General features: G+C 52.3%; 2 protein-coding genes across 6 annotated transcripts in view; one reads left to right on the forward strand and one right to left on the reverse strand.

The window, feature by feature from the left end:
* The window catches only part of Slc12a5 (solute carrier family 12 member 5), a 39837-nt gene extending 18094 nt beyond the window's left edge, over nucleotides 1-21743 (forward strand). The window contains exons 7-26 of one of the 3 annotated variants that reach the window (XM_042694385.1): nucleotides 1652-1893; nucleotides 3302-3513; nucleotides 5562-5732; nucleotides 5971-6069; nucleotides 6227-6284; nucleotides 8684-8858; nucleotides 9593-9711; nucleotides 10048-10146; nucleotides 11242-11361; nucleotides 11725-11829; nucleotides 12979-13147; nucleotides 15022-15217; nucleotides 16024-16193; nucleotides 17229-17360; nucleotides 18597-18704; nucleotides 20244-20366; nucleotides 20460-20659; nucleotides 20925-20939; nucleotides 21145-21278; nucleotides 21482-21664. In XM_042694385.1, the coding sequence (XP_042550319.1) occupies nucleotides 1652-1893; nucleotides 3302-3513; nucleotides 5562-5732; nucleotides 5971-6069; nucleotides 6227-6284; nucleotides 8684-8858; nucleotides 9593-9711; nucleotides 10048-10146; nucleotides 11242-11361; nucleotides 11725-11829; nucleotides 12979-13147; nucleotides 15022-15217; nucleotides 16024-16193; nucleotides 17229-17360; nucleotides 18597-18704; nucleotides 20244-20366; nucleotides 20460-20659; nucleotides 20925-20939; nucleotides 21145-21278; nucleotides 21482-21573 (2739 nt within the window). In that variant the 3' untranslated portion in view covers nucleotides 21574-21664. Of the gene's footprint in view, nucleotides 1-1651; nucleotides 1894-3301; nucleotides 3514-5561; nucleotides 5733-5970; nucleotides 6070-6226; nucleotides 6285-8683; nucleotides 8859-9592; nucleotides 9712-10047; nucleotides 10147-11241; nucleotides 11362-11724; nucleotides 11830-12978; nucleotides 13148-15021; nucleotides 15218-16023; nucleotides 16194-17228; nucleotides 17361-18596; nucleotides 18705-20243; nucleotides 20367-20459; nucleotides 20660-20924; nucleotides 20940-21144; nucleotides 21279-21481 lie in introns of all 3 variants that reach the window. The other 2 variants (XM_042694387.1, XM_042694386.1) reach the window with 2 other exon arrangements.
* A 2649-nt stretch (nucleotides 21744-24392) lies between these two features.
* The window catches only part of Ncoa5 (nuclear receptor coactivator 5), a 39625-nt gene continuing 36344 nt past the window's right edge, over nucleotides 24393-27673 (reverse strand). The window contains exons 7-9 of one of the 3 annotated variants that reach the window (XM_042694389.1): nucleotides 26781-27101; nucleotides 25703-26295; nucleotides 24393-25214 (exon numbers count right to left, since the gene is read on the reverse strand). In XM_042694389.1, the coding sequence (XP_042550323.1) occupies nucleotides 25706-26295; nucleotides 26781-27101 (911 nt within the window). In that variant the 3' untranslated portion in view covers nucleotides 24393-25214; nucleotides 25703-25705. Of the gene's footprint in view, nucleotides 26296-26757; nucleotides 27102-27673 lie in introns of all 3 variants that reach the window. The other 2 variants (XM_042694388.1, XM_042694390.1) reach the window with 2 other exon arrangements.

Consider the following 27673-nt stretch of genomic DNA (forward strand, 5'->3'; position numbering starts at 1 on the left):
CAGATGTGCAAAGAAGTTAATACTATCCACATTTTGTGCTGGGGTATAACTCAGTGGTAGAGCACTTGCCTAGTAAGTGTAAGATCCTGAATTAGATCTGCAGCACTATAAACAGAAAGAAATGAATAAGTAAATAGAAAAATGTTCATTTTCTAAAAACTTCTTATTCTAGTTGAATAATAGAACAATTATTATCCAGATTTTAATAATTCAGGGAAAACTATTGACATTTTGATGTACTTGTAAAGACATGTACATTCTAATGTATGTACATATATCTGTAAATTATCCCCACAGATAACTTTATAAAAATGAGATCATAGGGCTGGAGGGATGACTCAAGTGCTAAGCCCTGATTTTAAACACAGTACCACCAAAACTTGTCATAAGACACATTTTTTTTTTAAAAAACACTTGATTGTGTTCATCTAATATGACATAACTAGGTTTTGAGTCATTCAATTTATATACATACATTTGTATTTTTTTTCTTGGTGCTAGAAATTTCTTAGCATGTCCTGTGTACATACTGAGCACATGGCTCTATGACTGAACTATATCACATTCCATAATGTCATTTGATACCAGCTCTATCATTTATATGTGGAAGTATCATGATTTATGCACAAGCTATAGTGATGAACATCTAATTTCTCCCTACTTTCCTACAAGAAATAATAAAATAATGTAGTCATTAAGATAATTACAGCATCACATTCTGGTGGCTCACACCTGTAATCCTAGCTACTCAGGAGGCTGAGATAATGAGGATCGTGGTTCAAAGCGAGGCCAGGCAGGAAAGTCTGTGAGACTCTTATCTCCAATGAACCACCCAAAAGCCAGAATTAGAGGAGGTGTGACTCAAGAAGTAAAATACCATCCTTGAATGAAAAGCTAAGGACAGTGCTCAGGCTCTAGGTTCAAACTCCAGTACCAGCATAGAGAAAAACATATAATGAATAGCAATGATAATAGATATAACTAATTGCTCCCAATATCTGCATAAAGCCATTTGTTTTTGTTTTTTCAGTTGCAGGGCTTGAACTCAGGGCCTGGGTGCTGTCCCTAAACTCTTTTGCTTAAGGCTAGCATTCTACCATGTTGAGCCACAGCTCCATTTGGTTTTCTGGTGGTTTATTGGAGATAAAAGTCTCGGGCTGGGAAGATGGCTCAGTGGTAGAGCACTTGCCTTGCATGCATGAGGCCCTGGGTTCAATTCCTCAGCACCACATAAGCAAAAAGAAAAAACCCAGAAGTGGCACTGTGGCTCAAGTGGTAGAGTGCTAGCCTTGAGCTGTAGAGCTGAGGGACAAGCACCCAGGCCCAGAGTTCAGGCCCCACGACCAGACCCAAAAAAGCAAAAAAAAAAAGAATCTCACAGACTTCCCTGCCCAAGCTGGCTTTGAACTGAGATCCTCATATCTCAGCCTCCTGAGTAGCTAGGATTACAGGCATGAGCCACTGGCTCCCAGCTGCCCTGTTTTTGCAAGCTAGACTGTATCTTCCTTCTTAGCCATTTCCCCATTACTGGATGCTGCTTCCTGTCTTATAACTACAACTACCTAAGTGGGCATCTTTGCATGCCCCCTCCCCTCCCCAAGCCCTGCCTGTACTTCAAGTTATTTCCCTGATCTTTGCTCCTTTCCTGCAGGCTTATCTCTTCCCAGCTATGGCCATCTTTAAGGCGGAAGATGCCAGCGGAGAGGCAGCTGCCATGTTGAACAACATGCGTGTGTATGGCACCTGTGTGCTCACCTGCATGGCCACGGTGGTATTTGTGGGTGTCAAGTATGTCAACAAGTTTGCTCTGGTCTTCCTGGGTTGCGTCATCCTCTCCATCTTGGCCATCTATGCTGGTGTCATCAAGTCAGCCTTCGACCCACCCAACTTCCCGTGAGTGCTGGCTCTCTGAGCGTAAGGCTTTGTTCCCTTCCTACCACCCCCAGCCTGATTTTTTGGGGTCTACACATCAGTCTTTAGCCATGTCTCCTTTCTCTGACCCTCATAATTGGGGTGGTTTGGGTTAGGAGCAACCTCTCTTAGGAGGGGAAAAAAAATCCTCTTCATTTGGGAGTGACCTCTTCAGGGTAGCTTGGGATTTCCCTCGGATTATCAGTCGGAGCTGGGCTGAGGAAAACTAATGGGCAAGGACTGCTGCAGGGATGAACACTTGATAGTGTTCCAGAGTTTTCTGGACAGAATAACCTCCTGGAATGTGAGAAACCCTTACTGTGGGACATCTTTGGGTTGGGATAAGACACAGAGACGGCAGCCCGGGGCTCAGATCCCTGTTGCTTTTGTTGTTCTAAGACAAGAGTCCTCTGTGTCCCGCTCTGGCCAGGAGGGCAGTGCCCAGAGATGCTGGACATGCTGCAAAAACATACTGACGCACTCAGGTGTTGATTCTCCTACATCAACATGTTAGAATGGCATTGACAGGCTGGGTGCTGGGGGCTTATGCTTGTAATTCTAGCTACTCGTGAGACTGAGATATGAAGATCATGGTTCAAAACTAGTCCAAACAGGAGAGTCCATGATGTACTTATCTCCAGTAAACTACTCAAAAATAGCTTGAAGGGGCTGGGAGTGCGGCTTAGTGGTGGAGCGCTTGCCTGGCATGCATAAATCCCTGGGTTTGGTTCCTCAGTATACATGAACAGAAAAAGCCCAAAGTGGTGCTGTGGCTCAACTGGTAGAGTACTAGCCTTGAGCAAATGAAGCTCAGGGACAGTGCCCAGGCCCTGAGATCAAATCCCAGGACTGGCAAAAAAAAGTAGCTTGAAGTAGCATTGTGGCTTAAGTGGTAGAGAGCTAGCTTTGAGCAAAAAGCTCAGGGATAGTGCTCAGGTCCCGAGTTCAAGCCCTAGGACTGGCATATAAGAATGGCATAAACAGCTTCAGTGGCTCACTCCTCTAATCCTAGCTAGTCAGGAAGCTGAGAGCTGAGGATCACAGATTAAAGCCAGCTTAGGCAAAAAAAAAAAAATCCATGAGACTCTTATCTTCAATTAACCAGCAAAAGCCAGCAGCAGAACTATGGCTCAAGTGGTAGAGTGCCAGCCTGAGTACCAAAACTAAAGGACAGTACTTGCCTCTGAGTTCAAGCCCTACCGCTGCCACAAAAATAAAACAAAACAACAACACCACCCACGCTGATATCCAGACTCTCTCCAAATCAAGCCAGAGCCTTTGCACGTGGGGCCTTGGCTCTGTGGGTTGTTTTTGGTTTTTTTTAGGCTCCCCCGGCGGTTCTGGTGAAAAGGCAGAACAAGGTCAGGCCTCTCGTCTTGTCTCTCTCTAGGATCTGCCTCCTGGGAAATCGCACTCTGTCTCGCCACGGCTTTGATGTCTGTGCCAAGCTGGCCTGGGAAGGAAATGAGACCGTGACCACAAGGCTCTGGGGCCTTTTCTGCTCCTCCCACCTTCTCAATGCCACCTGTGATGAGTACTTCACCCAAAACAATGTCACGGAGATCCAGGGCATCCCTGGCGCTGCCAGTGGCCTCATCAAAGGTCTGGGGGAGAGAGGAGGGCCGGTAGCAAGGGAGCACCACGGGGATTGTAGGTCAGGTTAAGGGGCCCTCTTTGGGACTCAGTTGAGTTCAATTAGTTTTAATTGAGCACCTACTCTGGACCATGTTCTGTCCTCATTATAGGGGGGAAGAGATGACAAGTATTACACTCTAGTAGGGAAGAAAGCTACCAATTTAATTCATATTCACTGGATACCTGCAAAGGACCAACAGTGGGCCAAGTACTGTAATATAAAGTGTATCTCCCACAGTCCTGGGTCTCAAGGAGTGTAGTGACAGAGATAGATGTGTTAGTAAATAAATTATGGTTCACATGATGTGTATTCAGTGAACAGAGATGTCCCAGGGGAGGAGCGAGTGCTTGTGTCTGTGAAGTGACAAGACAAGGCTTTATGTACACACCTGGGAGACGTTGAAGGACAAATAAGAGATTTGTCAGTAATACTGAAGAAATAAGGGTACGCCAACACCTAAGAACAGCTTGTGTAACACATGTGGACACAGAAGAGCATATTGTGTCCGCCCATCCACGAGTAATTTTGTCCGACTAGGGCATAAAGTACAAAGGAAGGAGGGCAAGCCGTGATCTGGAGAGGCCGCCATGAGCCAGATTGTGACTGGCCCTGGCAGCATGTTGAGTTTAGAGTATTTGCCTATGGCAATGGGAGTCCAAGAGGACACTGGTGCCATGTGCACAGGAGGATGAGCTGAGTGACAGAGGGGTCAGTGGGAATGGAAAGGGAGTTCTCAGTCAGCGCTACCCAGCAGGCACTTGGCTACACTGGGAGATATTTTTGGTCAACCAGCTGGAGAGGTGGATGGGGGCTGATGGTGGACATCCCGGAAATTCGGTCCCCACTGGAAACATGGGAAAATTGAGTCCAGGAGAAATCAAGTAGCGTGTCTAAGATCTGACACGCACGTCAGGATGGTATGGCTAGCTCTCTCAGGCCCCCTGATTGTGTACCTGTAATCCAAGTTATTCAGGGGGCTGAGATCTCAGGATCAAGGCTCAAAGCCAGCCTGGGCAGAAAAGTTCATGGGAGTTTGATCTCCAATTAACCCACCAAAAACCAAACTGGAGGTGTGGCTAAAGTATTAGAGCACCAGCCACGAGCAAGAAAGCTGACTGAGTGTGAGGCCCTGAATTCAAGCCCTAGGACTGGCACAAGCAGACAAATGAACAAACAAGCAAGCAAACAAAACCTGGAGGGGTGCTATGACACTTGGTGGGCAGAGGCCAGGATGTTGCTAAACTCCTACAGGGCCATTGGATAGCCCGCCATAGCAAAGAACCATGGGGCCCAATATGTCCCTAGGGCCAAGGTAGAGAGATTGTGCATGGAAGAGATGGGACATGTACAAAAATATTAAGCGGCAGTAGTGGGCAGAAGGTAGAGATTTTTTTTTTTTTTTTTTTTACGGGGCTTGAACTCTGGGCCTGGGAGCTGTCCCTCAGCTCTTCAGCTCAAGGCGAGCGCTCTACCACTTGAGCCACAGTGCCACTTCCGGTTTTCTGGTGGTTTATTGGAGATAAGAGTCTCATGGAGGTTCCTGCCCAGGCTGGCTTTGAACTGTGATCCTCAGATCTCAGCCTCCTGAGTAGTTAGGATTCAGGTGTGAGCCACTGGCAGCTGGCTGGTAGAGATATTTTGAAGTTGAGGACAGCATCAAAGCATCTGATTTGCTGCTGATGCCATCACTGAGAAGAGAGATACAGGGTGGGTTTTTTTGGAGGGGGAGGGGAGTGATGATCTCAATGATCTCAGGGGGGACATATTTGATCGTCTAAGATAGATCTTCATATATCCATTATTGATCAAACTGTTCGTTTATGAAATCTTTACATATGGCCTGGCCCAAAGCAAGAGTGTAGGAAATGTTGGAAAGAAAGTAGAACAAAGGCCCAGGGGGAGGGAGATTTCATTGGCCTTAAGTTTTACTTTTTGCCCATCACTTTCCCTTGATCCTAAAGCTCTGATCTCCTGACCTCTGGCCTTTCTCCTGAGCATCTCTCTTCCCCCACAGAGAACCTCTGGAGCTCCTACCTGACCAAGGGGGTCATTGTGGAAAAGCATGGGATGCCTTCTGTGGACCTGGTAGATGGCGCTCCTGTTGACATGGACCACCCTTATGTCTTCAGTGATATGACCTCCTACTTCACCCTGCTGGTTGGCATCTACTTCCCCTCTGTCACAGGTGAAGGGGAACTCAGAGAGGGAGGGCTTCTGTTGGGGAATGGATGGGTAGGCAAGAGTCAGTGAGGTCCGGAAGTCTTTGTCTGAAACTGGACCACAGTAGTGGGAGTCCACAGCGCAGTCCCTTTGGATAGATGGGAGAATTAAGTCCAGAAGAAACCAAGGACTTACATGAGTCAATATCCTTGTCTGGTGTCCCATGGCCTCAGCCCTTGTCTGAGCTTTTCCTCTGCTCACAGGAATCATGGCGGGCTCTAACCGCTCTGGGGACCTCAGGGACGCACAGAAGTCCATCCCCACTGGTACCATCTTGGCCATCGCCACCACCTCTGCTGTCTGTATCCTGCACTGCTGGGCTTGACACCGGCCTGGGTGGGAAGAATTAGAGAGAGGCTGCCGAGGCTGCGGCCTCGCCTGGCTGGTTTAGGAGGGTGTGTGTCGTGGTGGTGTGGGGAACCTCCACACTTGGGGATTCTCCTTCATCCTCTGCTGCAGACATCAGCTCCGTGGTTCTGTTTGGAGCCTGCATCGAAGGCGTCGTCCTGCGGGACAAGTAAGACAATTAGGGTCAAGCATGTTCCGGGGGATGGGTGGGCATAGGAAGCTGAGTTGTGGGAAACAACACTGCGGGGGGGGGGGGGGGGGGGGCGGGGAGGAGCCTGTGGGGTCCCTGGCAGGCTTGCCTTGTTAGTGCTGCATGTCTTCTTTCTCATGTCATTCCAGTTCGAGGTTGCTCGAATGATGTCTCATTTTCAGTAAGAGAACAGCATTTTCCTGAAGTTTAAGCACTGTTCTTTTATTAATTTACTTAACAAATGCTAGATGTCTCTGGGTTTGTCATTGTCCAAGATTCTAGGGGTGGGGAGGTGTCAAGGTCTTGGGAAGTTATAACCACACTTGCAAATAGACTTTAAATAAAGAGCAATAGCAGTGGCCTCAAAGTAGAATAGAGGGTGCCGGAGCCCCAGGGTTGTATAGGCCAGCACCATCTTATAGCACACCCTTTTTATTTTTCTTTTTTCTTTTTTTTTTGGTTCAGTCGTGGGGCCTGAACTCTGGGCCTGGGCGCTGTCCCTCAGCTCTTCAGCTCAAGGCTAGCGCTCTACCACTAGTGCCACAGCGCCACTTCCGGCTTTTTTCTTTTTGCTTATGTGGTGCTGAGGAATCGAACCCAGGGCCTCAGGCATGCAAGGCAAGCGCTCTACCACTGAGCCACCTTCCCAGCCCCCCTTTTTATTTTTCTTTGGCTAGTCCTGGGGCTTGAGCTCAGGGCCTGGGTGCTGTCCCTGATCATCTTTATGCTCAAGGCTAGCGCTCTACCCCTAAGCCATCCCACTACTTCTGGCTTTTTATGAGTAGTTTATTGAAGGTAAGAGTTTCTCAGACTTTCCTGCCCAGGCTGGCTTTGAACCATGTTCCTCAGATCTCAGCCTCCTGAGTAGGTAGGATGACAGGCATGATCTACCAGTACCTGGCACATTTCCTTTTTTTTTTTTGGTCAGTCATGGGGCTTGAACTCGGGGCCTGGGCACTGTCCCTCAGCTCTTTAGTTCTTTAGTTCAAGGCTAGCGCTCTACCACTTGAGCCACAGCACCATATGCGGCTTTTTCTGTGTATGTGGTGCTGAGGAATCGAACCCAGGGCCTCATGCATGCAAGGCAAGCACTCTACCACTGAGCCACCATCTCCCACATTTCCTTTTTAAGACGCTTCCGAGAGGAAGTGGGCTGCTTTCTAGTCAGTCCTCCTCCACCACCCAAATGGAAAATACACAGCAAAATGACATCTGTATCAAACATGTACAGACGTTTTTTCCTTTATTTCCTAAAGAACATAGCATAATAACTACTTATATAGCACTTATATTGAATTAGGTATTATGTGGAACCTAGAGAAACACTTCAACTATGCAGGAAAATTGCACTGGTTATGGCAATTACTATGTTTTTGTTTTTGTATGTTGGTATTGGGGCTTGAACTTAGGGTCTGGGTGCTGTCCCTGAGTTTTTGGGCTGAAGGCTAGTGCTCTACCACTTGAGCCACAGCTCCATTCTGGCTTTTTGGTAATTAATTGGTGACAAGAGTCTCATGGGCTTTCCTGCCTGGGCTGGCTTCAAACTGTAATTCTCAGATCTTGGCCTCCTGAGTAGCTACGATTATAGGTGTGAACCACTGGCACCTGGCACTGCCCATCCTACATTTTCCTTTCTGAGGTGGTATCGTCGTCAGATGGTCATGGCTTATTTTTTACTTTTTTGTTCTTACACCACCAGGAGATGCCGAGGCCCACTTTTCACCTGCTCCTATGCTGAGATTTGCCCAGGATAATATAACACTAATAATAACCATTTACCTGCTGGGTACTGGTGGCTCACATCTGTAATCCTAGCTACTCAAGAAGCTGAGATCTGAGGATTGCAGTTCAACACCAGCCCAGACAGGAAAGTCCGTGAGACTCTTAACTTCAATACACTACTCAGAAAAAGCCAGAAGTGACACTATAGGTCAAGTGCAGTAGGCTTGAGCAAAAGAAGCTCAGGAACAGTGCCCAGGCCCTGAGCTCAAGCCCCACCAAAACAAACAAACAAAGAAAGCAAACAAACAGAAAACAACTATAACAACAAAAACATCTACTACAGTCACAGTACCTTGTTCTGGACATGGTACTAAAATTTCACATACCATGCTTCCTTTATTCTCACACCAATTACATGACATAGGCTTATAATCATTTTGGAGCTGAGGAAATTGAGACTCAGTAGGGTGACTCGCCAGGGCCCCACCGACAGGACCTGCGCAGGATGTATAGGGCTGTGTGTCTCCTCTGACTCCTCCAGAGCCTCACTCTGTGGTTGGCATACTGCTGGTCCTGCCCTTGGATAGAAGATCCGCCCCGGACTTCCAGGTGGCGTTTCTCAATCAGCATCTCCTGACTTTACTGCTCTATTCCAGGTTTGGTGAAGCTGTGAATGGCAACCTGGTGGTGGGCACCCTGGCGTGGCCATCTCCCTGGGTCATTGTCATCGGCTCCTTCTTCTCCACCTGTGGGGCTGGGCTGCAGAGCCTCACGGGGGCCCCGCGCCTGCTGCAGGCCATCTCCAGGGATGGCATTGTGCCCTTCCTGCAGGTCAGTGTGGGCAGGAGAACAGTGGTTCCCAGGTAGACCACCCAGCTAGAACCCTCCTCAAACTGGAGCCACACCCAGCCTCGAGCCCCCTCCTGGGCACGTGTGCTCAGCACTGTACTAAGAGAGATGGATGGGTAGACCTTACTTGGGATTTTGGCCCACAGTCAATGCCTTCTTTTCTGCTCTTAGGAGAAAAATAAATGTGCCTCTTCTAGCTCCAGCATTAATCAGGGACTCAGAGGGGCTGTCAAAGGGTGATGCTTTTTTTTTTTTTTTAAAGATTTATAGCTTGGTAGCCCACACCTATAATCTTAGCTACTTAATAGGCTGGTTTGAAGCGTGGGCAGACAAATCTAAAAGACTCTTATCTCCAATTAGTCAGCAAAAAGCCAGTAGTAAAGGCATGGCACAGTGGTAGAGCTCGTGTGAAAAAGCCAAGGGAGACTGAGAGGCCCTGAGTTCAAGCCCCAGTATCAGCACAAAAATAAATGATTTATGAGCACACGGTCACAGCCACTAACTGAACTCTTGATAGCTCCTCTTCTATCTGCCGCATTGGAGCATCTTCCTCCGTCAGGGGTCATCTGAACATCGTTGCACCAGGGTATTCATGTCAAAGTGGGCAAGGCACAGCAGAAACCTTCTCTCTCTGCTTCCTGATGCTCAAGCCTAGGTGAGACAGACAAAATTTTCATAAGGCCTCAGCCCTTTGATAATGGTTGCTCTGTCCCTAGGTCTTTGGCCATGGCAAAGCCAATGGAGAGCCAACCTGGGCACTGCTGCTGACTGCCTGCATCTGTGAGATCGGCATCCTCATTGCCTCTCTGGATGAGGTCGCCCCCATCCTGTCCATGTGCGTGCCTATCCTCGTGTCCTCTGTGTGGACTCCCTGGGCCTCTCTACCTGGCGACATGACAACCCATTCAAACACCTTACAGCCCCAGAAAGTGCCTTGCTGATCAAAGCAGCCCATCCTTTGCTCTATAGAGAAGCCCCCCGCCCCCCACCACCACCAGGATGTATAATACACCAGGTGTATTATAAAGAGACATGACCTTTGAACTCCTTTCTTACACACCAGAGTGTGATTAGCCGCCTTTCAATTTATTCCCCCTCGGTCCCTCTCTTTCCTTTTATGTCTCCATTTCTGTTTCTGTGACCTGCCTCCTGAGGTCTTCCTGTGTTCTAGGTTCTTCCTAATGTGCTACATGTTTGTGAACTTGGCCTGTGCGGTGCAGACGCTGCTTCGGACGCCCAACTGGAGGCCACGCTTTCGATATTACCACTGGTGGGTGTCTCTGGCCCCCACTGCCATCCCCAAAATCATTTCTGACCTCCACCCAGGGCCCCATGTCCCCTAGGAGTCCAAACCTAAATGTGGCGTCCCATTTCCTCCAGCATTTGTAGCCAACTAGCATGACAAAGACCCCAGAGAGGATCTTTTAATTCTAAATAATAATACAACACAATCACAAATAGCCATCCCTGTCTCTGATGCTCAGCCCCTTACAAGATGGTATGGAGGTTAAGAGTCAGCCTGACCTGAATTCAAAACACGACTTCCACTTCCTGCCTGTGAAGAACTGGCCTAGTGCTATAGTGTCACTGAAACTCAATTTCCCTGCTCGTGAAATGGACATGGTCACGGTCACTGTACTGCTTTTCTGGGGTCTTGGTGAGCACCCCAGGAAAATGCTTTTCTTCTTCTTCTTCTTTTTTTTTTTTTGGTTGGTCGTGGGGCCTGAACTCTGGGCCTGGGCGCTGTCCCTGAGCTCTTTAGCTCAAGGCTAGTGCTCTACCACTTGAGCCACAGTGCTACTTCTGCCTATGTGATGCTGAAGAATCGAACCCAGGGCCTCATACATGCAAAGCAAGCACTCTACCACTGAGCCACCTTCCCAGCCCAGGAAAATGCTTATCCCAAGGAGCTGAAGGTCTTTCTTAATGGCTTGGTGCTTGGACATGCATCCTATAAAAAGGAAACTGAACTCAAATAGGGGCCAGGACTGATCCAGGTCACAGCAAGACTTGGGGATAACACAACTAGCAGCAGGGAAGCCCCGCACTTCCTGGTGTTTCTGCATTGCTGGTGGCTTCTTCCTGGGGCTTCCTCTAGCATCTCTAGGGCCCTGTCTCAGAGCCCACCCAGCTGGGGCTCTCTGGCAGAGTTAAGACATGGGAGAAGGGACCATGGTGACTCAGGAGTCAGGTGGAGCTGTGCTGTCTGTGGCTCAAAGATCTCATGGCCACAGTAGTGTGAGATCCCCTAGACCTGACTGTAGTCACCCATGTCTTGGCCAGCAACCACTCCCAACTCTTGTTAGTCAATCCACCTCCAGCCACAGCCCTGCCAGGGCTCAGAGTCTGGTCTCTCTTTGTCCAGGACCCTCTCGTTCTTGGGCATGAGCCTCTGCCTGGCCCTCATGTTCATCTGCTCCTGGTATTACGCCCTTGTGGCCATGCTCATTGCTGGCCTCATCTACAAATACATCGAGTACCGTGGGTAGGTGTGGGGATGGGGCCTGTAAGGCTGAAGGGTACAAGGTGGAGGGAGGAGCAGAAAAGGGTGCTGTGGTTGGGATGTTGGGCATCAGGGAATGAGTGATTTGAAGTGGATTAGGGGATGGGACAGAGGCGTTGGGAAGTGGACAGAAAGGGTAAGATAGTAGATTTAGAAGGGATTTTCTATGATAACAGCCAAGACTGGATTGAATCAAGTAGCAAGAGCAACACGGTCACCCTATGTGTGCTAGGGCACTCTAAGGAGTGACGGCCATACTCTAGACAGCCTGTTCTGTGCGGATGGGTTTCCCTGCGATTCCCTGGCTTTCTGGCCTCATGTGATGATCTCCTTTCTGGTCTCCAGGGCAGAGAAGGAGTGGGGTGATGGGATCCGAGGTCTGTCTCTCAGTGCTGCTCGCTACGCCCTCTTACGCCTAGAGGAAGGGCCCCCCCACACCAAGAACTGGAGGTGAGTGGTAGGGGACTCAAGTAGAGACAGACTGGGAGCAGGGCTACACTTATTCTACTTGCTTTGTTTTGCTGAGTGGTATCACACAACCCTGGCTTCTCCTGGCCATATCAAGGCTGAACTGATTTCTAGACATTGGTTCTCCAAATCGACTCACCATGCCAACCTCCCGACCCTGTGCTCACCTATTCATTCATTCATTCATTCTATCCTGTGTTCAGAAAGTTTGTGAATGCATGATCTATAGCAAGCCCTTTCCTGCCTTGGGGATGTAGTGAGCGCACAGATCTGTGCAGAAGGTGCCACTGGTGACGGATAAATATTAGAGCATGTAGAATTTGTTCTCTTGCTTTGGGAGCTAAGTGGAGGAAGGGAGAATCTTTCTCCTAAGAGATTCTAGATTTCTCCCTCCATTTTTATTTACCTGAAGATCAGAGGCCAGAGAGGACCCAGAATTTTTCTCTGCTACCCTGCCTGGTACTTCCTAACTGGCTATTTTGAACACCCAGGGCTCCATGCCCAGCCCTCCATCCCTATCCCCAGGTTCCATCTTGCCAAGAGAATGGCGGAACTCTGGATTCTACCTAGGACCTGGCTGCCTGTCCTCATGTTGGCCAAACTGAGATTTCCAGACATTGGGTCTTGCATTATGGGCTCCAATTCCCAAATAATCAGCACAGGGTCTAGCCTGGAACGTGTTCTTGGAGAAGGTTATTAGATTGAGGGAGGGGTTGGAGGACTGTGAGTTAAGTGAGTACTATAGAAGGATGTGTAAGTGTGTATGTGGACGGGACAGTAGCTGGGGTAGATGGATGTGTGAATGTCCAGTGGGTGGTGGATATGTGGGTGATTGAGAGACTAATCCATGGAAGGTAAATTAATAAGGAGAGGAGTGAATGACGGGAGGATAAAATGGATGAGTGGGTGGCTGAATGGATAGACAGATGAGCATGGTGGATGGAGAGATGGCGGGTGAGGGTGGATGGATACGTGGGAAAGATGGTTGGCTTGTCACTCAGGAAAATGGATGCAGGATGTTCAGGTGCTGGGCACAGGTGGCTGGGGCACAGGGCACAATGGTCAGGTGAGCTGCGGATGGGTGTGTGGTGGGTGGCCGGTTGATGAGTCACATGACTTCACCCTCTTCAGGCCCCAGCTGTTGGTGCTGGTGCGCGTGGACCAGGACCAGAATGTGGTGCACCCACAGCTGCTCTCTCTGACCTCCCAGCTCAAGGCAGGGAAGGGCTTGACCATTGTGGGCTCTGTCCTTGAGGGCACCTTTCTGGACAACCATCCCCAGGCCCAGCGAGCAGAGGAGGTGAGCAGGGCTGTGGGAGGTTGGGGGAGGCCAGGACACTCAGGGAAAGTCTTTGCCTATCTATACTTTCCTTCCTTGCGCCTTGGGATCAAAGACTGAGGTGCCTGTCTCCATGTTACCTGCTCTTGTCTCCATCCACGGGGTCTGTGCCTGCATGCACGGCATGTGTGGCCACTGTGGGCCGGGGCAGCAGGTGTCTGCGTATGGTGCACTGAGGGGTATTTGGAACCTGGTGGGTTCTGGCCTGCAGCTCAGGCCTTTCTCCCCTCAGGATTGTGAATAGGAGTCGAAAGGGAAAAGAGGGCCTGAGGGAGACCAAGGAAGACAGGGGAGGGGCACCTCTAATGGCTTGTGACAGTTGCTGCTTCTGCCTCACTGAGCCGTTCACACCAATCTGTCAGGGCCCTGAGCTGCAGGCCCCGACTGGTCAGTACAATTCAACATGCAGTGACTGAGTGTGCTTGTGGACCAGGCACTGGGCTAGGCACCAGGGAAGAGGAGATGTTTAAGAGCAAGTGCCAGCTGGGCACTGGTGGCTCACGCCTGGAATCCTAGCTACTTAGGAGGCTGAGATCTGAGGATCAGAGTTTGCAGCCAGCTCAGGAAGGAAAGTTCGTGAGACTCTTACCTCCAACTAACCAGCAAGAAAAGCTGGAAATGGAGCTGGAGCTCAAGTGGTAGAGTGCCAGTCTTCAGTGTGCAAAAGATAAGGGAGAATGTGATGTGAGGCCCTGAGTTCAAGTTTCAGTGCTAGCCCCCAAAGCGACCACTGGTGGAGAGGATGGCACATTTGCAGAAGGCTTCAACCCTGTTGGCTGTCGATGCGTGCTGAGGTAGGGCTCATAGAAGTGGAGCCATGCAATGTACGAGTGTGATGACTGCCACACGGATAGCAAGCTCTCACATCCATGTGTGCGATCATTCTTCCTGTTCCTAAGTGGGGTGGCTGTCATGACCCCCCATTTGGCAGATAAGGACAGAGGTTGGGTGACTTGCTCAAGGTCACAGCCAGGAGGTGACAGAGATGGAAATTAACCTCGCTCTGTTTGACATCAAGGCCCTGGTTGAGAGAGTTAGGGGTGAATGAGACTTCCTGGACCAGGCTCCCTACAATAACAGCCATGTGTCCTTCAGCAAGCCTTAATTTCTTTAAGCCTCAATTTCCTCATTGATGAAACAGGAATAAGAAAATAAAAACCACTTTTCTCCTAGTGTAGACTAAACATGCCCTTCAAGAGTTTATCATTATTGTTAAAATAAAATGGTTTTGGTCAAGTGCTGGTGACTCACACCTGTAATCCGACTTATTTAAGAGGCTAAGATGTGAGGACTGTGATTCAAAGCCTGCCCAGGAAAGTTCATGAGACTCTTATCTCCAATTAACCAGCAACAAAGGCAGAAATGGAGCTGTGGCTCATGTGGTAGAGCACTAGCCTTGAGCTAAGGGACAGCACTCAGGCCTTGAGTTCACACACACACACACACACACACACACACACACACTGGTTTGTCTGGCCACACAGAGAAACTCAGTTTAATTCTTGTGTAGGTGGAGGGTGGTGACATTTGGGCGGGGCGAGCCCGGACGTAATGTACAGCCAGGACAAAAGGTGTCGGGGACTGAGGAACCGTGTCAGGCGAGGGGGCTTTGTGAGCCACAGCAGGGTGGAAGGATGGGAGGGGGCAGTCATGATTCATTGGCAGGAATGAGGACCGTAGGTGACGGGAGCCATGCATCATTCTGGTGCTAGAACTGAGCTTCAGGAAGATAGGGGTGAATGGAGGGAAGGTGGGAGAGAGGCTGCTAGGGACCCAATACGTTGCCAGGACACTGAGGCTGCTCCTCTCCACTGCCCCCCTCCCCCCACCCCCAGTCGATCCGGCGCCTGATGGAGGCAGAGAAGGTGAAGGGTTTCTGCCAGGTGGTAATCTCTTCCAACCTGCGTGACGGCGTGTCCCACCTCATCCAGTCTGGGGGCCTCGGAGGACTGCAGCACAACACAGTGCTGGTTGGCTGGCCCCGTAACTGGCGGCAGAAGGAAGATCATCAGACCTGGAGAAACTTCATCGGTGATTCCCGTGGGCTGGGGAGGGCGCCGGCTGGCAGTGGGTTTCTTTGGGCCTGAGGATTTCTCCAAGCTCAGCACATGGGTGGATTCAGCATGGGCACGTGTACCTGGTGCTGGGATTCAGCTGTGAATGGGGCAGTCTTGGTACTGGCATGGCTGCCAGGCCCTGGGAGGGGAACAGGGCAGAGCACGGGGAAGACACAGCTTCAGACGCAGTGGTCAGGGTCGGCGTCTCAGCTCTGGTCCATCTCCACGCTCTGACTGCACTCCTGTGAGTCACCAGACTCTCTGACAATAGAATACAACACCGAAGAGCAGTACAACAGACAGTGACAGAACGGATTCTGAGCACCAGACAAGTCGACGCTGTCTCTAATTTTCCCATTAGTCGTCTGAGAGCCAGACACTGCTCTCTCCATTTTATCAGAGTGACCCCGAGAGATGAAGAGATTCCTCTAGATCACGTAGACAAGAGGCGGCCCTGGTGACTCCAAACAACCCTGTTTCCTTTCAGGAAGGACTCAGCAAACTGACATATTATAGACTCTTAGCCACCAATAGCCAGGTGGTGTCATTGCCATTTGTCAGGTGGGAAACTGAGGCTCAGAGAGGTTGATAGGCTTTTCCACATCCAACAACTACTTGAGGAGAATCCGGCAGATGCTGGCGGCTCAGCCTAAGGCCTAGGCCAGGCGGGCGGGCTGGGGAGCTGGGGAGAGGGGGGAGGAGAGGAGACTTAGTGGTTGCTGCTGGGAGCCAAGGGGACCGAGAGTCACCGTCCTCCCTCTGCCTCCTTGACCTCCCCAGAACTGGTCCGGGAAACCACAGCTGGCCATCTGGCCCTGCTGGTCACCAAGAACGTGTCCATGTTCCCCGGGAACCCGGAGCGCTTCTCTGAGGGCAGCATCGACGTCTGGTGGATCGTGCACGACGGAGGCATGCTCATGCTGCTGCCCTTCCTGCTGCGCCACCACAAGGTGGGAGCGCCCGCGAGCACGGTTCAGGGCCAGGGCCAGAGCCGGAGGAGCGACTGCGCGTGCGCGTGCCTGTGAGCATGGTTCAGGGCCAGAGCCGGAGGAGCGACTGCGCGTGCGCGGGCCTGCGAGCACGGTTCAGGGCCAGGGCCAGAGCCCGAGTAGCGCCTGTGCGACTGCGCGTGCATGTGCCTGCGAGCACGGTTCAGGGCCAGGGCCAGGGCCCGAGGCCTCGTCCTTCCTCCCCGGTGAGCTCTGACCACCTCCTTCACTCGGGAGGTCAGGAACTGCTGCGTTAACCCGATAACCCGGAGAGGTGCACTGCAAAGAAAGAGGTCAATGCTCAACCCAGGCAAATATACATGACACTTCAATAGGGGACCCTCAGGCCTGGGCCAGGGGCTCTTTGTGGGGCAGGACTCCCGAGAGGGGGTTCAGGTCAGTGGGTATGTGGGAGGGGCAAGGGGACAGGTCCCTTTGACTGAGGTTGCTTTTTTGTTGTTGTTGGTTGTGGGGCTTGAACTCTGGGCCTGGGCGCTGTCCCTGCGCTCTTCAGCTCAAGGTCAGGCTCTACCTCTTGAGCCATAGCACCACTTCCGGTTTTATTGGAGATAGGAGTCTCACAGAGTTTCCTGCCCAAGCTGGCTTTGAACCGTGATCCTCAGATCTCAGCCTCCTGAGTAGTTAGGATTGCAGGCGTGAGCCACCAGCGCCTGGCCTGAGGTTGCTTTTTTGTTCTTTGTTCTTTTTTGAAATGGTACTAGGGCTTGAACTTGGGGCCCATGGTCACTGTCCCTTAGCTTTTTCTTTCAAGGCTGGTGTTCTACCACTTGAGCCACAACTCTACTTTGGCTTTTTGGCAGTTAATTGGAGATAATAGTCTAACAGACTTTCCAGGCTGCCTTTGAACCATGATCCTCAGACGTCAGCACCAACCTCCCCTCCCCCGCAGCGCCTAAGCGGCTAGGATTACAAGTGGGAGCCACTGACGTCACTGCCTTGGGCTCAGCCTTCCTGGGTCTCCTTCAATCCTTGCAGGTGTGGCGGAAGTGCAAGATGCGAATCTTCACTGTGGCCCAGATGGATGACAACAGCATCCAGATGAAGAAGGACCTGACCACATTTCTGTACCACTTACGGATCACCGCTGAGGTGGAGGTGGTGGAGATGGTGAGCACCCCGCCCTAACAACTGCTCCCTTGATGTTTTTCCTCCTGGCCCCAGCCCCAGGTTGGGCAACCCCAACACCCAGCTCCCTGCCTCCAACCCCCTTTCCTGTATGAATCCACGCTTTCATAAGATCATTTGTGTGCTGCTTGGCACCAGCAGCACACACCCGTAATCCCAGTTACTCAGGAGGCTGAGATCTGAGGACTGCAGTTCAAAGCCAGCATAGGCAGAAAAGTCCATAAGACTCTGATCTCCAATTAACCAAAAGAAAGCTGGAAGTGAAGTGTAGCTCAAGTGATAGAGCACCAAGCCCTGAGCCAAAAAAAGCTAAATGACAGCAACTTGGCCCCGAGTTCAAGTCCCAGTACTGGCACAAATAAAACAACAACAACAACAACAATAAGAATAGCAGGTTATAGCCAAGTGTGATGGTGTATACCTCCCACCACATGAGAGGCAGAGACTAGAAGATGGAGTTAAAGGCTAGCCAAGGCTACAAAGTGAGTTCAAGGCCTGCCTGGCTGCAGATCAAGCTCTTGTCTCAAAAAACTAAAAAGAAAAGAAAATGCAAACACAATAGCCATGTCTAATTGTTCTCATTCTACACCAAATACCGTTCCATGTTTCTTGTAAACAGTAATTTACACAACCAACAATGAGAGAGATACAATTATCAGAGTTTCTGTTTATAGATTACAATGTTAAGGTACAGAGAGGTTAAGTAACTGGCCCCACAGCACACAGTAAGTGGCAGAGCGGGATTCAAACCCAGACTGGCTGGCTCTGGGGTTTGCAATCCTGTCCTTTACGCCACTGATCTTCATTTACCTCTCCATCCACCTGTCCCTGTGTGTATGCATTAACCTGCCTGTATATTCATCGAGGCATTCATTCACCCGCTGCTCCATTCATCTCTCTATGTGTTCATTCATCCTTTTGTTCTTTTTAAAAAAAAACCTTTCCCCCTCTATTCACTCAGGTAATGAATGCACTCATTCAGTAGTTCATCCTTCACACCCTGGTCCTGTGCTGGGTGAGCAGGGAGCCAGTTGCCTGCTTCCCCAGGTCGATGCCCTCTCCCTTTCATCCTTGCTTTCTACCCCCACCAGCTTTGGAGAGATGTCAGGGCACAGGCAGGCATGAGGGAGGGCCAGCTGCCCACCCCTGAGCTCATGCTGTCCTCCCTTGCCCCCCTTCTTCCCTCCCTCCCCTCCCCCCACCCCTGCCTGCCCACAGCACGAGAGCGACATCTCAGCATACACCTATGAGAAGACACTGGTGATGGAGCAGCGTTCCCAGATCCTCAAACAGATGCACTTAACCAAGAACGAGCGGGAGCGGGAGGTGAGGCCACGCTGGCATGGCTGGCAGAGCTCACGCTGCTGTCTGCTTGGGGTCTGCGCAGGCGTAGGGGAGCTCAGGCCTGGTACCCCTGACCATCAGCATGGCTACCATCTCCTTCAATAGCCCTTAACCCGCATACCCCTTGGACACAGCTTCCAGCCGTGTTAGTACATGGGCCCTGCCAACTCCCCTAACCATGACAGAGAGACCTTGGCATGTGCCACGGATTTTACCCTCCGTGACCCCTGGGGCCCAAGAGAGAACAGCGGATGGTAAATATGTGAGGGGGAGGTGTGGGCTGCATGTGGGAGACAAGGGCTCAGGAATAGTCGCAGAGGGTGAGTAACAGATGGATATTTAAAGTCATGGCTGATGGGTAGGAGTTCGGGGCAAACCTCCTAGGGTTTGATTGAGGGGCTTTCAGGGATAATGGTGATGAGCTTCCTATGGGGTAAGCGCCTTCTGGTGCAAGGCACTGGTCCCCTGGAGTATGGATGAAAGATCTACCCCAGGGAGCAGAGTCCTTGGGGGAAGTGAGTGATGGCCCCCCAGGCTCAGGGACAGAAGAGCTCCAGGAACTGGGTGCTTGAGGAATGAGGGGGCAGGCCCTATGGATGAGGGTTTTCAGTCTCCCAAGGGTGGATATGTGTATTTCTTAGAATGTGGCTGATGAACTCTCAGGGAACTGACCGGGGCCCCTTTGAGCTGGGAAAGGATGGTCTCTCCAAAGACGGGGGTGTTAATCTCAGGTTTAGTAAAAATGCTAAGAAGTGAGTGGTATGTGAACCCTGTGCAATGAGCTCACACCTGTAATCCCAGCCACTCAGGAGGTGATTCAGAGGATTGGGGCTCCAGGCAGTCTGGGGCAAAACATTAGCAAGGCCTCATCCAAAAAAAAAAAAAAAAATAACAAAAGTGAGAAAGGAATCACACGACTGTGATCACACCTGTAATCCTGGCTACTAAGGAGGCTGAGATCTGAGGATTTCAGATCAAAGCCAGCTAGGGCAGGAAAGTCTGTGATACTCTTATCTCCAATTAGCTACTAGAAAACGGGAAGTGGCGCTGTGGCTCCCGTGGCAGAGTGCTCGCCTTGAGCTGAAGAGCTGAGGGACGGTGCCCAGGCCCAGAGTTCAAGCCCTACAACTGACCCCCCCCCCCCCGCAAAAAAAAAGTGAGAAAGGGCTGTAAGCGTACGGCTCAAGTATGAGATTGAGTTCAAAACCGCAGTACTACCAAATTGAAAAAAGAAAAGAAATCTTACTAGCCAGAACTGATAATAGTTCGAATACAGCACTAAACCCACAGGGCTATGCCAGAGCCTTGCTGTCCAGGTGCTAGCCATCTGGTTGATGGCATGGAGATCTGGCCTTTGGAGAGGAGTGGTAAGGTCAGAGGTGTGGTAACTATTTGGTCTTAGCCATCGTCCATTTCTGGAATGTGCGGGTCCTGGCTGAACATGGGCTCTAGCGGTAAGTCCCGAAGGGGCCTGGGTGTAGACTCCCAGCAGAACTGGCACCAACCTCTGTCACGCCTTAGATCCAGAGTATCACAGATGAGTCCCGTGGCTCAATCCGGAGAAAGAACCCAGCCAACACTCGGCTCCGCCTCAACGTCCCAGAAGAGACGGCTGGAGACAGCCAGGAGAAGCCGGAGGAGGAGGTGTGCGGCTGGGGTGGTCTGGCTTCAGCTGCTGGGAGCAGAACTTTTGGCCAACCAAAGGACTTACCTGCCGTGGCTTCCTTCATCCCATAGGTGCAACTGATCCACGACCAGAGTGCTCCCAGCTGTCCCAGCAGCTCACCTTCCCCAGGGGAGGAGCCTGAGGGGGAGGGCGAGACAGATCCGGAGAAAGTGCATCTCACCTGGACAAAGGACAAGTCGGTGGCAGAGAAGAACAAAGGTCCCAGTCCTGTCTCCTCCGAGGGCATCAAGGACTTCTTCAGCATGAAGCCGTATGGGCCTGGGGGTGAAGGGCTGGGCTGAGGGGTGTGGTTCACCTTGGCAGAACCAGTGAGCACAATGGGTCCTCGAAGACCCAGGGTTTCCCCTCTCTGGCCCTGCTTGCTGAGGGCTGGAGGTCTCAGGCTGGCGGTGGGCAGGTGGCAATCACCCAAGGCAGAGGACAATGGCTCATGACCCAGCCTCTTCCTCTTTTGCTGACCCTCTTCTCTCTCTCTCTCTCTTTCTTTTTCTCTGCTTCTCTTGTGTTTCCTGAAGGGAATGGGAGAACTTGTAAGTGTCGCAGCATGTATATTTACTTATTTTTAAATGGTCTCTGCTCTCGTGACCCTCCAAGGCTCTAACCTCTGGAGTCTCTGGATCAGCCGCCTTGGAGAGGCCTGTGGTCCGTGCTCCTGGGTCCCCGGGCCCCTGGCCAGGCCGCAGCAGCGCCCTCCGGGCTGGGAGGGTGACCGAGGGTGACCCCTTGCTCCCGCAGGAACCAGTCGAACGTGCGGCGCATGCACACGGCGGTGCGGCTGAACGAGGTCATCGTGGAGAAATCCCGGGACGCCAAGCTCGTGTTGCTCAACATGCCCGGGCCTCCCCGCAACCGCAATGGCGACGAAAACTGTATCCTGGATCTGAGATTGGGAACGCGGGAGGTCTCCGTCTGGGGAGCGGGGTCTGAGCGCGGGGGGGGGGGGGGGCCGGTCGGGGATCAGCACCGCGGACAGGGCCCCCGGGCTCCGGACGGTCCCGGGAGGGGGGCGGGGGTGGGGGCGCGACCCCCTCCCTCGGGAGGGCCGGGGTTTGTCCTTGACCGCCGCCCGCAGACATGGAATTCCTCGAGGTCCTCACCGAGCACCTGGACCGGGTGATGCTGGTCCGCGGCGGCGGCCGCGAGGTCATCACCATCTACTCCTGAGGGCCAGGACCTACCACCCGGGCCGAGCGCGCCCGGCCCGCGGCCCCGGAGTCCTCGCCGCGCCCCCCGCCGCTGTCACCGTTTACATACAGACCCCCGTGCCCGTGCCCTCGCCCCTTTCCCCGCTGCCGGAAGCCCGGAGGCCACGCCCGTCGGGGCTGACTCGGATGGGAGCCCCGAGCGCGCCCCGTCGGCCCGCGGGTCTGCGGGGGCCCAGGCTGCGCGCTGCCCTTTTTCTAAGCCCGGCCTCGGCCCGCCGCCGCCGGAGACGTTGCAATAAAGGTCGGGCGAGGGAGGCGCGGAGAGGAGCCGGGGCCCCGCGGGGCCCCGCGGCGTCCACACGGCCTCGGCCCCGCTCCCCGCGCCCGCCCGCCCACCGTCGGCGGGCCCCTCGGCGCCCGGGTGCGGGCGCGGCCCGACGGGGCCTGTACATAGTGTACAGGAGACATCGCGTGTGTTTTTAACGCCCTCCCCATATTTATGTAACTAGAGGCGCAACGGACTCCACCCTTCCCGCCCGGGCTCCCCGCCGCGGCCGCTGCGGGAGCGGAGCCCCGGGGACGCCCGGGTCCCCGCGAGCCCGGAGCCCCGGCCCGCTCGCTGGCGCTCCTCCCCGTCCCCGGCGCGCCCTCCGCTTCCCTCCCTCCCCTCCAGCTCCCGGCGGAGGCGAGGAGGGGACGGCGGGGAGGCGAGGGGGCCCGGGTCTTCCCGGTTCGCCCCCCGCGGACGCGCTGACTCCTCCCGACGGCTCTCACGCGAGTTGGGGCCCGGGGAGGGGCGGGGACACCGAGAGAAGCCCGCGGCCGCCCGCCCTGGTGCCTTCGCGGGGGAGCAGGCGTCTCTCCTCGGACGGCTGGTCGCCTGCTCCCCCGACCCCGTGGCTCCTCGCCAAAGACTGAGATCGCGGAGCGGGAGGGGGCGCCCTCCAGCGACGCAGAGGAAGCGGGGTGAGGCCCCCGCCCCGCCCCTCCACTTCCTCCCGAGCCCCGTCCGTAGTTCCCCAGCTGCAGCTCGTCCGGGCGTGGTGGGGCCGAGCCCGGACCTCCGGCGCCGGCTCCCGGCACCCGGGCCGGGGAGGCCGCAGTCACTTGCGCTTGGTTCTCAGCGCGGCTCCGCCCTCATCTGAACTAGGACCCAAGGCCTTCGGCTCCGCCAACTCGAGTGCTTGATGCTTCCGCGCCCCCCGCCGGGCCGTCGGAGGTGTCTTCTGCCCAACTTAGAGAAGGCTTTTTCGGCCTGCTCCCCTCCCCAGGGCACGGTCACTGAGGGGGACAGGCACTGCATGCTCGTTCCAGCGCCTTCTGGGACTGGGAACAGTACCTCCAGCCCCAGGGCCCAGACCCACGCACCTAGTTAGACATCCTGCCCCTTTCCAGAGCCGGGGCCACTGGCTGCTCCTGACCTCACCACCTTCTTTCCTTCGAGCCCAGGGCAGAGCGCTGCAGCCGGGGCCAGCTAGCCAGGTCAGGTGTGGCCAGGCAGGTGTGAAGGTCTGCCGCTCTGCGCGGGCCGAGACCTGACTAGTCCACGCCCTGGGTGGAAAGTTCCAAGTGTTTGACAGCTTCCTGCATCCTTTTGAAAGACCTCCCGTGGAGAACCAGGGGGCTCAGCTTCTAGGCTCAAGTGGTGGGCTGGGCAGAAGGTAGGGGGCTGTATCACCACCAATTAGGGTACCAAAGTTGCACTATCTGGGCCCAGACTGTCTGGCTGGCAAGAGCAGTTTCTGTTGAGACAAACATCCCACAACAAACACCCGAGTTCTCTGTGCTACATGTGCAATATTTGTTATGAATGTTATCACGTCACTCATCAAATTATCTTTCTAATCACTGTAGCTAGATGTTTCATGTCCATTCAAGTGACTTTTATTCTGAGTGCAATATTTCAATAGCCTTGTAGTGATAGTGTTGCTTTTGTTTTAGATGATCTATGTGCAGGGCAATGCAATGAAGTTGAAAACCCTTGTAAATAGGAGAGATTGCAAGCCAAATCAAGAGTATTTATTATTACAATTATTACTATTATTAGGCCTGCCTTTAATTTTCAGTGTTTCAGTATTCCGCATCCTGCCTCAGTATTGATCTTGTGTTCTTTGTGCCAATATGAAAAGGAGAGGCTCACTTCTTTCCTTTATTGTTGAATGCTCCCATTTAATGCTTTGAGGCTTTTACTGTATTAATTTTTTAGACTCCCGTCTGCACAAAATGCAATAAAAATAATTTTATTATACCCTTCATGGCCTGAAGTGTATTATTTGGATGCTCCCCAGAGGATTCGGGAGAAACCCCAAGCCCTGCTGACAGGCAGTGTGTGGCCATCCCTGGGCTGGGCCCAAGCCCTGGCATGGAGCGGCTCCTAGGCCAGAGGCACTTCCTAGGTGCCAAGTCACACTGTGTCATCCGGGGCGGCAGTGAGCCATTTCTACGGGAAGTCCAGCCTTGCTGTCAACATTGGTTGCTGCTAACCTAAGAGAGGTTTGTGCCACTTACCCCAACTTTATTATAAAGGCTCTGGAGGGCTCTTTGAGGTTCAGTGTCTAAGACAGAAGCAACTGAGATGCAAGCAAGATCCTATCCCAGCTGTCATCCAGAAAAGACTTTCACAATTGTCTTCTACGCTCAGAACAAGAGGACCTGCCACAGGACACTGTTTGTCCACCCAGCATTATTGTGGGCCACAGGCCTTTGCTGTCAACTATTCCCACTCTGTACCAGGTGAGCTGCACATGAAGCCTCAAGTTGGCTGACCGCAGGCTGAGGACAAGGAGCACACCCTTGGAAAAGTTCCTTGCAATGAGGCAAGAAAGATGAACACAGCGCTGACATTTTCATTTTAATTAAAAAGTGATCATTTCATTTCTTTTTTAAAATAACACGAGTTCCAAAGGGGGCGGAGTAACCCACTATATAACACCAACAGGCCAGAACCCACTATGTAACACCAACAGGCCAGAACATTAACTGCTGCCATCGGGGATCTTGAAATTAGAAACTATCGTTTGCCCAGCCACTGGTTCGGGATTCAGTACAGCCACAGCCCTCGTCACTCTGCCATGGCCACCCAAGACTCCATCCACAGAACTCTAGTGAGCATAGCGGTCCCCAGGGACAGGGCAGCTTCCTTTGGCTCCATTCAGAGCAGCAACCGGCCACCCTCTCTCCAACAATCTCATTCTGACTCAAAAGTTATGGACACCATCTTTATCAAGAACATGTTCAAGTACCCAAAGTCTGACATCAAAATGGTCCCTACCCTGCTGCTCAAAAAACATGTAAGAACCCCCGCCCCCCTAAGCCTGAGGTTTTTGAGCCAAAAGCCCAAATCACTGAAATGTTGGATGTCCACTGCCAGATGCCCAGAGCCATCTTCTCAGCCCAACTCCTCCAGGTGCTGACATTGTTACAGAGAAGAGGGGTGAGCTCAGATTCAGCCCAGTTCCCATCAAACTGTTGGTAAATGGAGCTGTCCAGTCCACTGGCGATTCTCCAAAGATATGAAAACAAAACAAAAACAAAAAACAAAACAAACAACAAAGACTCAAAACAACTCTGAAGAAATCACTGCCCTGACACAGACAGAAGAGCTCCTTCTGTGGCCTGCAGGCAGCTGGTCTGAGTCCTGGAGCACAGCCCCCACGAGGGGTGGGGCACAGTACATCTTCCTTGCCGAGACGACTGCTCCTCTGAGTGTGGGCATCACAGCTCTGTTGGACGTGTGAGGAGAAAGCCTTGGTAGGTTCCAAGTGAACAGAGGCGGTGGCTACTGATCTGACGCATGGCATTCCAGATGCAGCCTTGCTGGGACTTGCTTCCTTTCCTCTCCCAAAGCCAGCAGACAAGGACCAGAGAAACTCATTCTCATAGAAACCAAGCACACACACCTGTACTGCCCAAGCAACCCCGGATATATTTATTTTCTACTAAAACAAAAAACAATATACTCCCAATTGCAGTATAAATTCTGATTCTGTAAGTAATAAGCAGCGCAGCCTTGGGCAGGAGAGGGAGCAGGTGATAGCAACTTAGGACATTTGATGTAGACCTGGAGAGCGCCAACAAACATCCTCCAAACAACTCTACTCAGAATGAGGTGGGCGGTGGCCAGGGGACTGGAGTAGTGGAGCTGTTGAGCCTCAGTAATGCCTCTGGTAAGATCCCATGGGGGCCTGGGGCCTCCCCACCTGCGCTGCAGTTTGGCTAACCAGGTGGGAGAGAGCAGGGCCACTCTGGATCAGAGTGTCCAGAGCCTTCTGTACACTTGGATTGTCAAAGTTAATACCTGTGGAGGATACAGGCCTCTGGCTAGCCATGTTGCTGGCGGGTGTCAGGCGATTAGAAGGCTGGCCAAAGAGCCCTTGGGTAGGAGCCCCAGGCCTGGGGCCCATGTTCCGAGCAGATCCTGCCTGTCCCAAAATGTTTGGAGGCTGACTGCCAGAGGCCTGTGATCTTGGCTGAGGCTGGCTGTTTGCTGCTGTGGAAAAATTCTGGTTCTGTGTGTTTCCGGCAACAACTGAGGGGGACGTAGAGCTGCTGCTGGCCACAACTGTGCCACTATTGAAGAGGCTGAGGATTTTGGCCTGAAGCTCTTGCTGGGAGGTGGGGGGTGCAGCTGGAGTGGGTGTAGCGGAGGGGAGCACTTGGCTGCTCTGGAGCGGTTGGGAGCTTGGCTGTGTCTTCAGCGAGGCACCCGAGGTCGCCCCGAGTGATTGGCGGGAAATCGGGCCTGGAAGACAGAAGGGAGGCATCTGGTTGAAAGCACCTCCAAGGGCAGGAGGCCTAGTAGCCAAGGGAAGAACAACAATCATAGTCACATCAATCACACAGTACAGACAATAACATCAATTTCCAAAACGGCCACTTTATGGTATATACTGTTTACAAAAAGCAGCCTTGTTCCCTGGGAGAACTATATATAAATAAGGGCATAAATAAATAAGGGCATCCCTCCTGGCTACCAAGGAGCCAGCGATGTTAATCCACCCCACTGCCACAATAACTACATAGGGATGAGAATTCGGGACCCAAATCTAAAGTTATTATCATTACAGTAGTTATATCAGTATGGATGGCCCATGGGAGAACCCAAAAGATGGGCTTCCCTTCCCTTCCCCACCCAATCAGCCCTGGGCCTGGCACCCTCCCAACAGAGCCTGGGGATTAGAGAAATGCAGAGTCAGAACTTCACCTCGGCCCTGCCACGTAGCTCACCAGGCAGAGAGTCGGTGCTGCTCCTCATAAGCCGCTCCTTTCTCTCTCGCAGATAGTTGATGATCTTGTCTGTCTCTTCGGCAGTGAGATACCTGTTATCTGCCAGCAGATTGATGAGGCTCTGGATGGCTGGAGGGTGCCCCCCACGCACGCCCTCCTCAGGGCCTCCTCGCTCTCTTTCCTGTAGGATGGCTTCATCAGCCATCTTGGCTGCCTGTCTGGCAATCTCTTCACGTTCCTTCTCCCGGCACTCATTCTTGTAGCGTTCATAATTTCTGGCCACTAGCACCATGGCATCTGCCTGGGGCATGTTGCGATGCTCTGTGGGAAGGAATGACACAATTATTTTCTCCCATGAGGAGAGAGGGCGTGCCCACCTGCTGCCCTCTGCCAAGCCCTTCCTAACCTCCTTAGACTAGAAAGAAAACCATTTCAGTGACAACAGCCACGTGAGGCGGTATGAGCGGGGCTGGGAAGGAGCTGAGAGGTGAGTCGGAATCTTTGGTGGGGAGCACTTGAGCCTTTGTAGAGAGCTAATTCTTTTGGGGGAAATTCCTAGATCACAGACTTGTAGTAAAAACCAAAGAAACATGACAGGCTCCTGCAGATTCAAACAGACCATGTGGGGAGTAGCTGCAGGAGGTAGGCCCAGCAGTCTCTAGACCAGCAGCAGGAGGCCAAAAAGCCCTCTGTAAAGCTTGGCTCTCCACTGTGCTCCTTGGGAGAGATCTGCCCTACTGTTTTTTAATTCATCAGTTCAAAAGTAATGGATTAAAATCTACTTGTGGCCCTAAATAACCTCCCTTTCCTACCAGTGGTCAAAGGGCTTTTGGCCAGAACCTTCTGTGTATGTGCTCAGACACCTAGAGCAAACTCCCCCCTGGAAATCACTA

Source organism: Dipodomys spectabilis, unplaced genomic scaffold (genome assembly GCF_019054845.1).
Source record: "Dipodomys spectabilis isolate Male_0828 unplaced genomic scaffold, ASM1905484v1 ptg000175l, whole genome shotgun sequence".
In the NCBI taxonomy this organism is placed as follows: Eukaryota; Metazoa; Chordata; class Mammalia; order Rodentia; family Heteromyidae; genus Dipodomys; species Dipodomys spectabilis.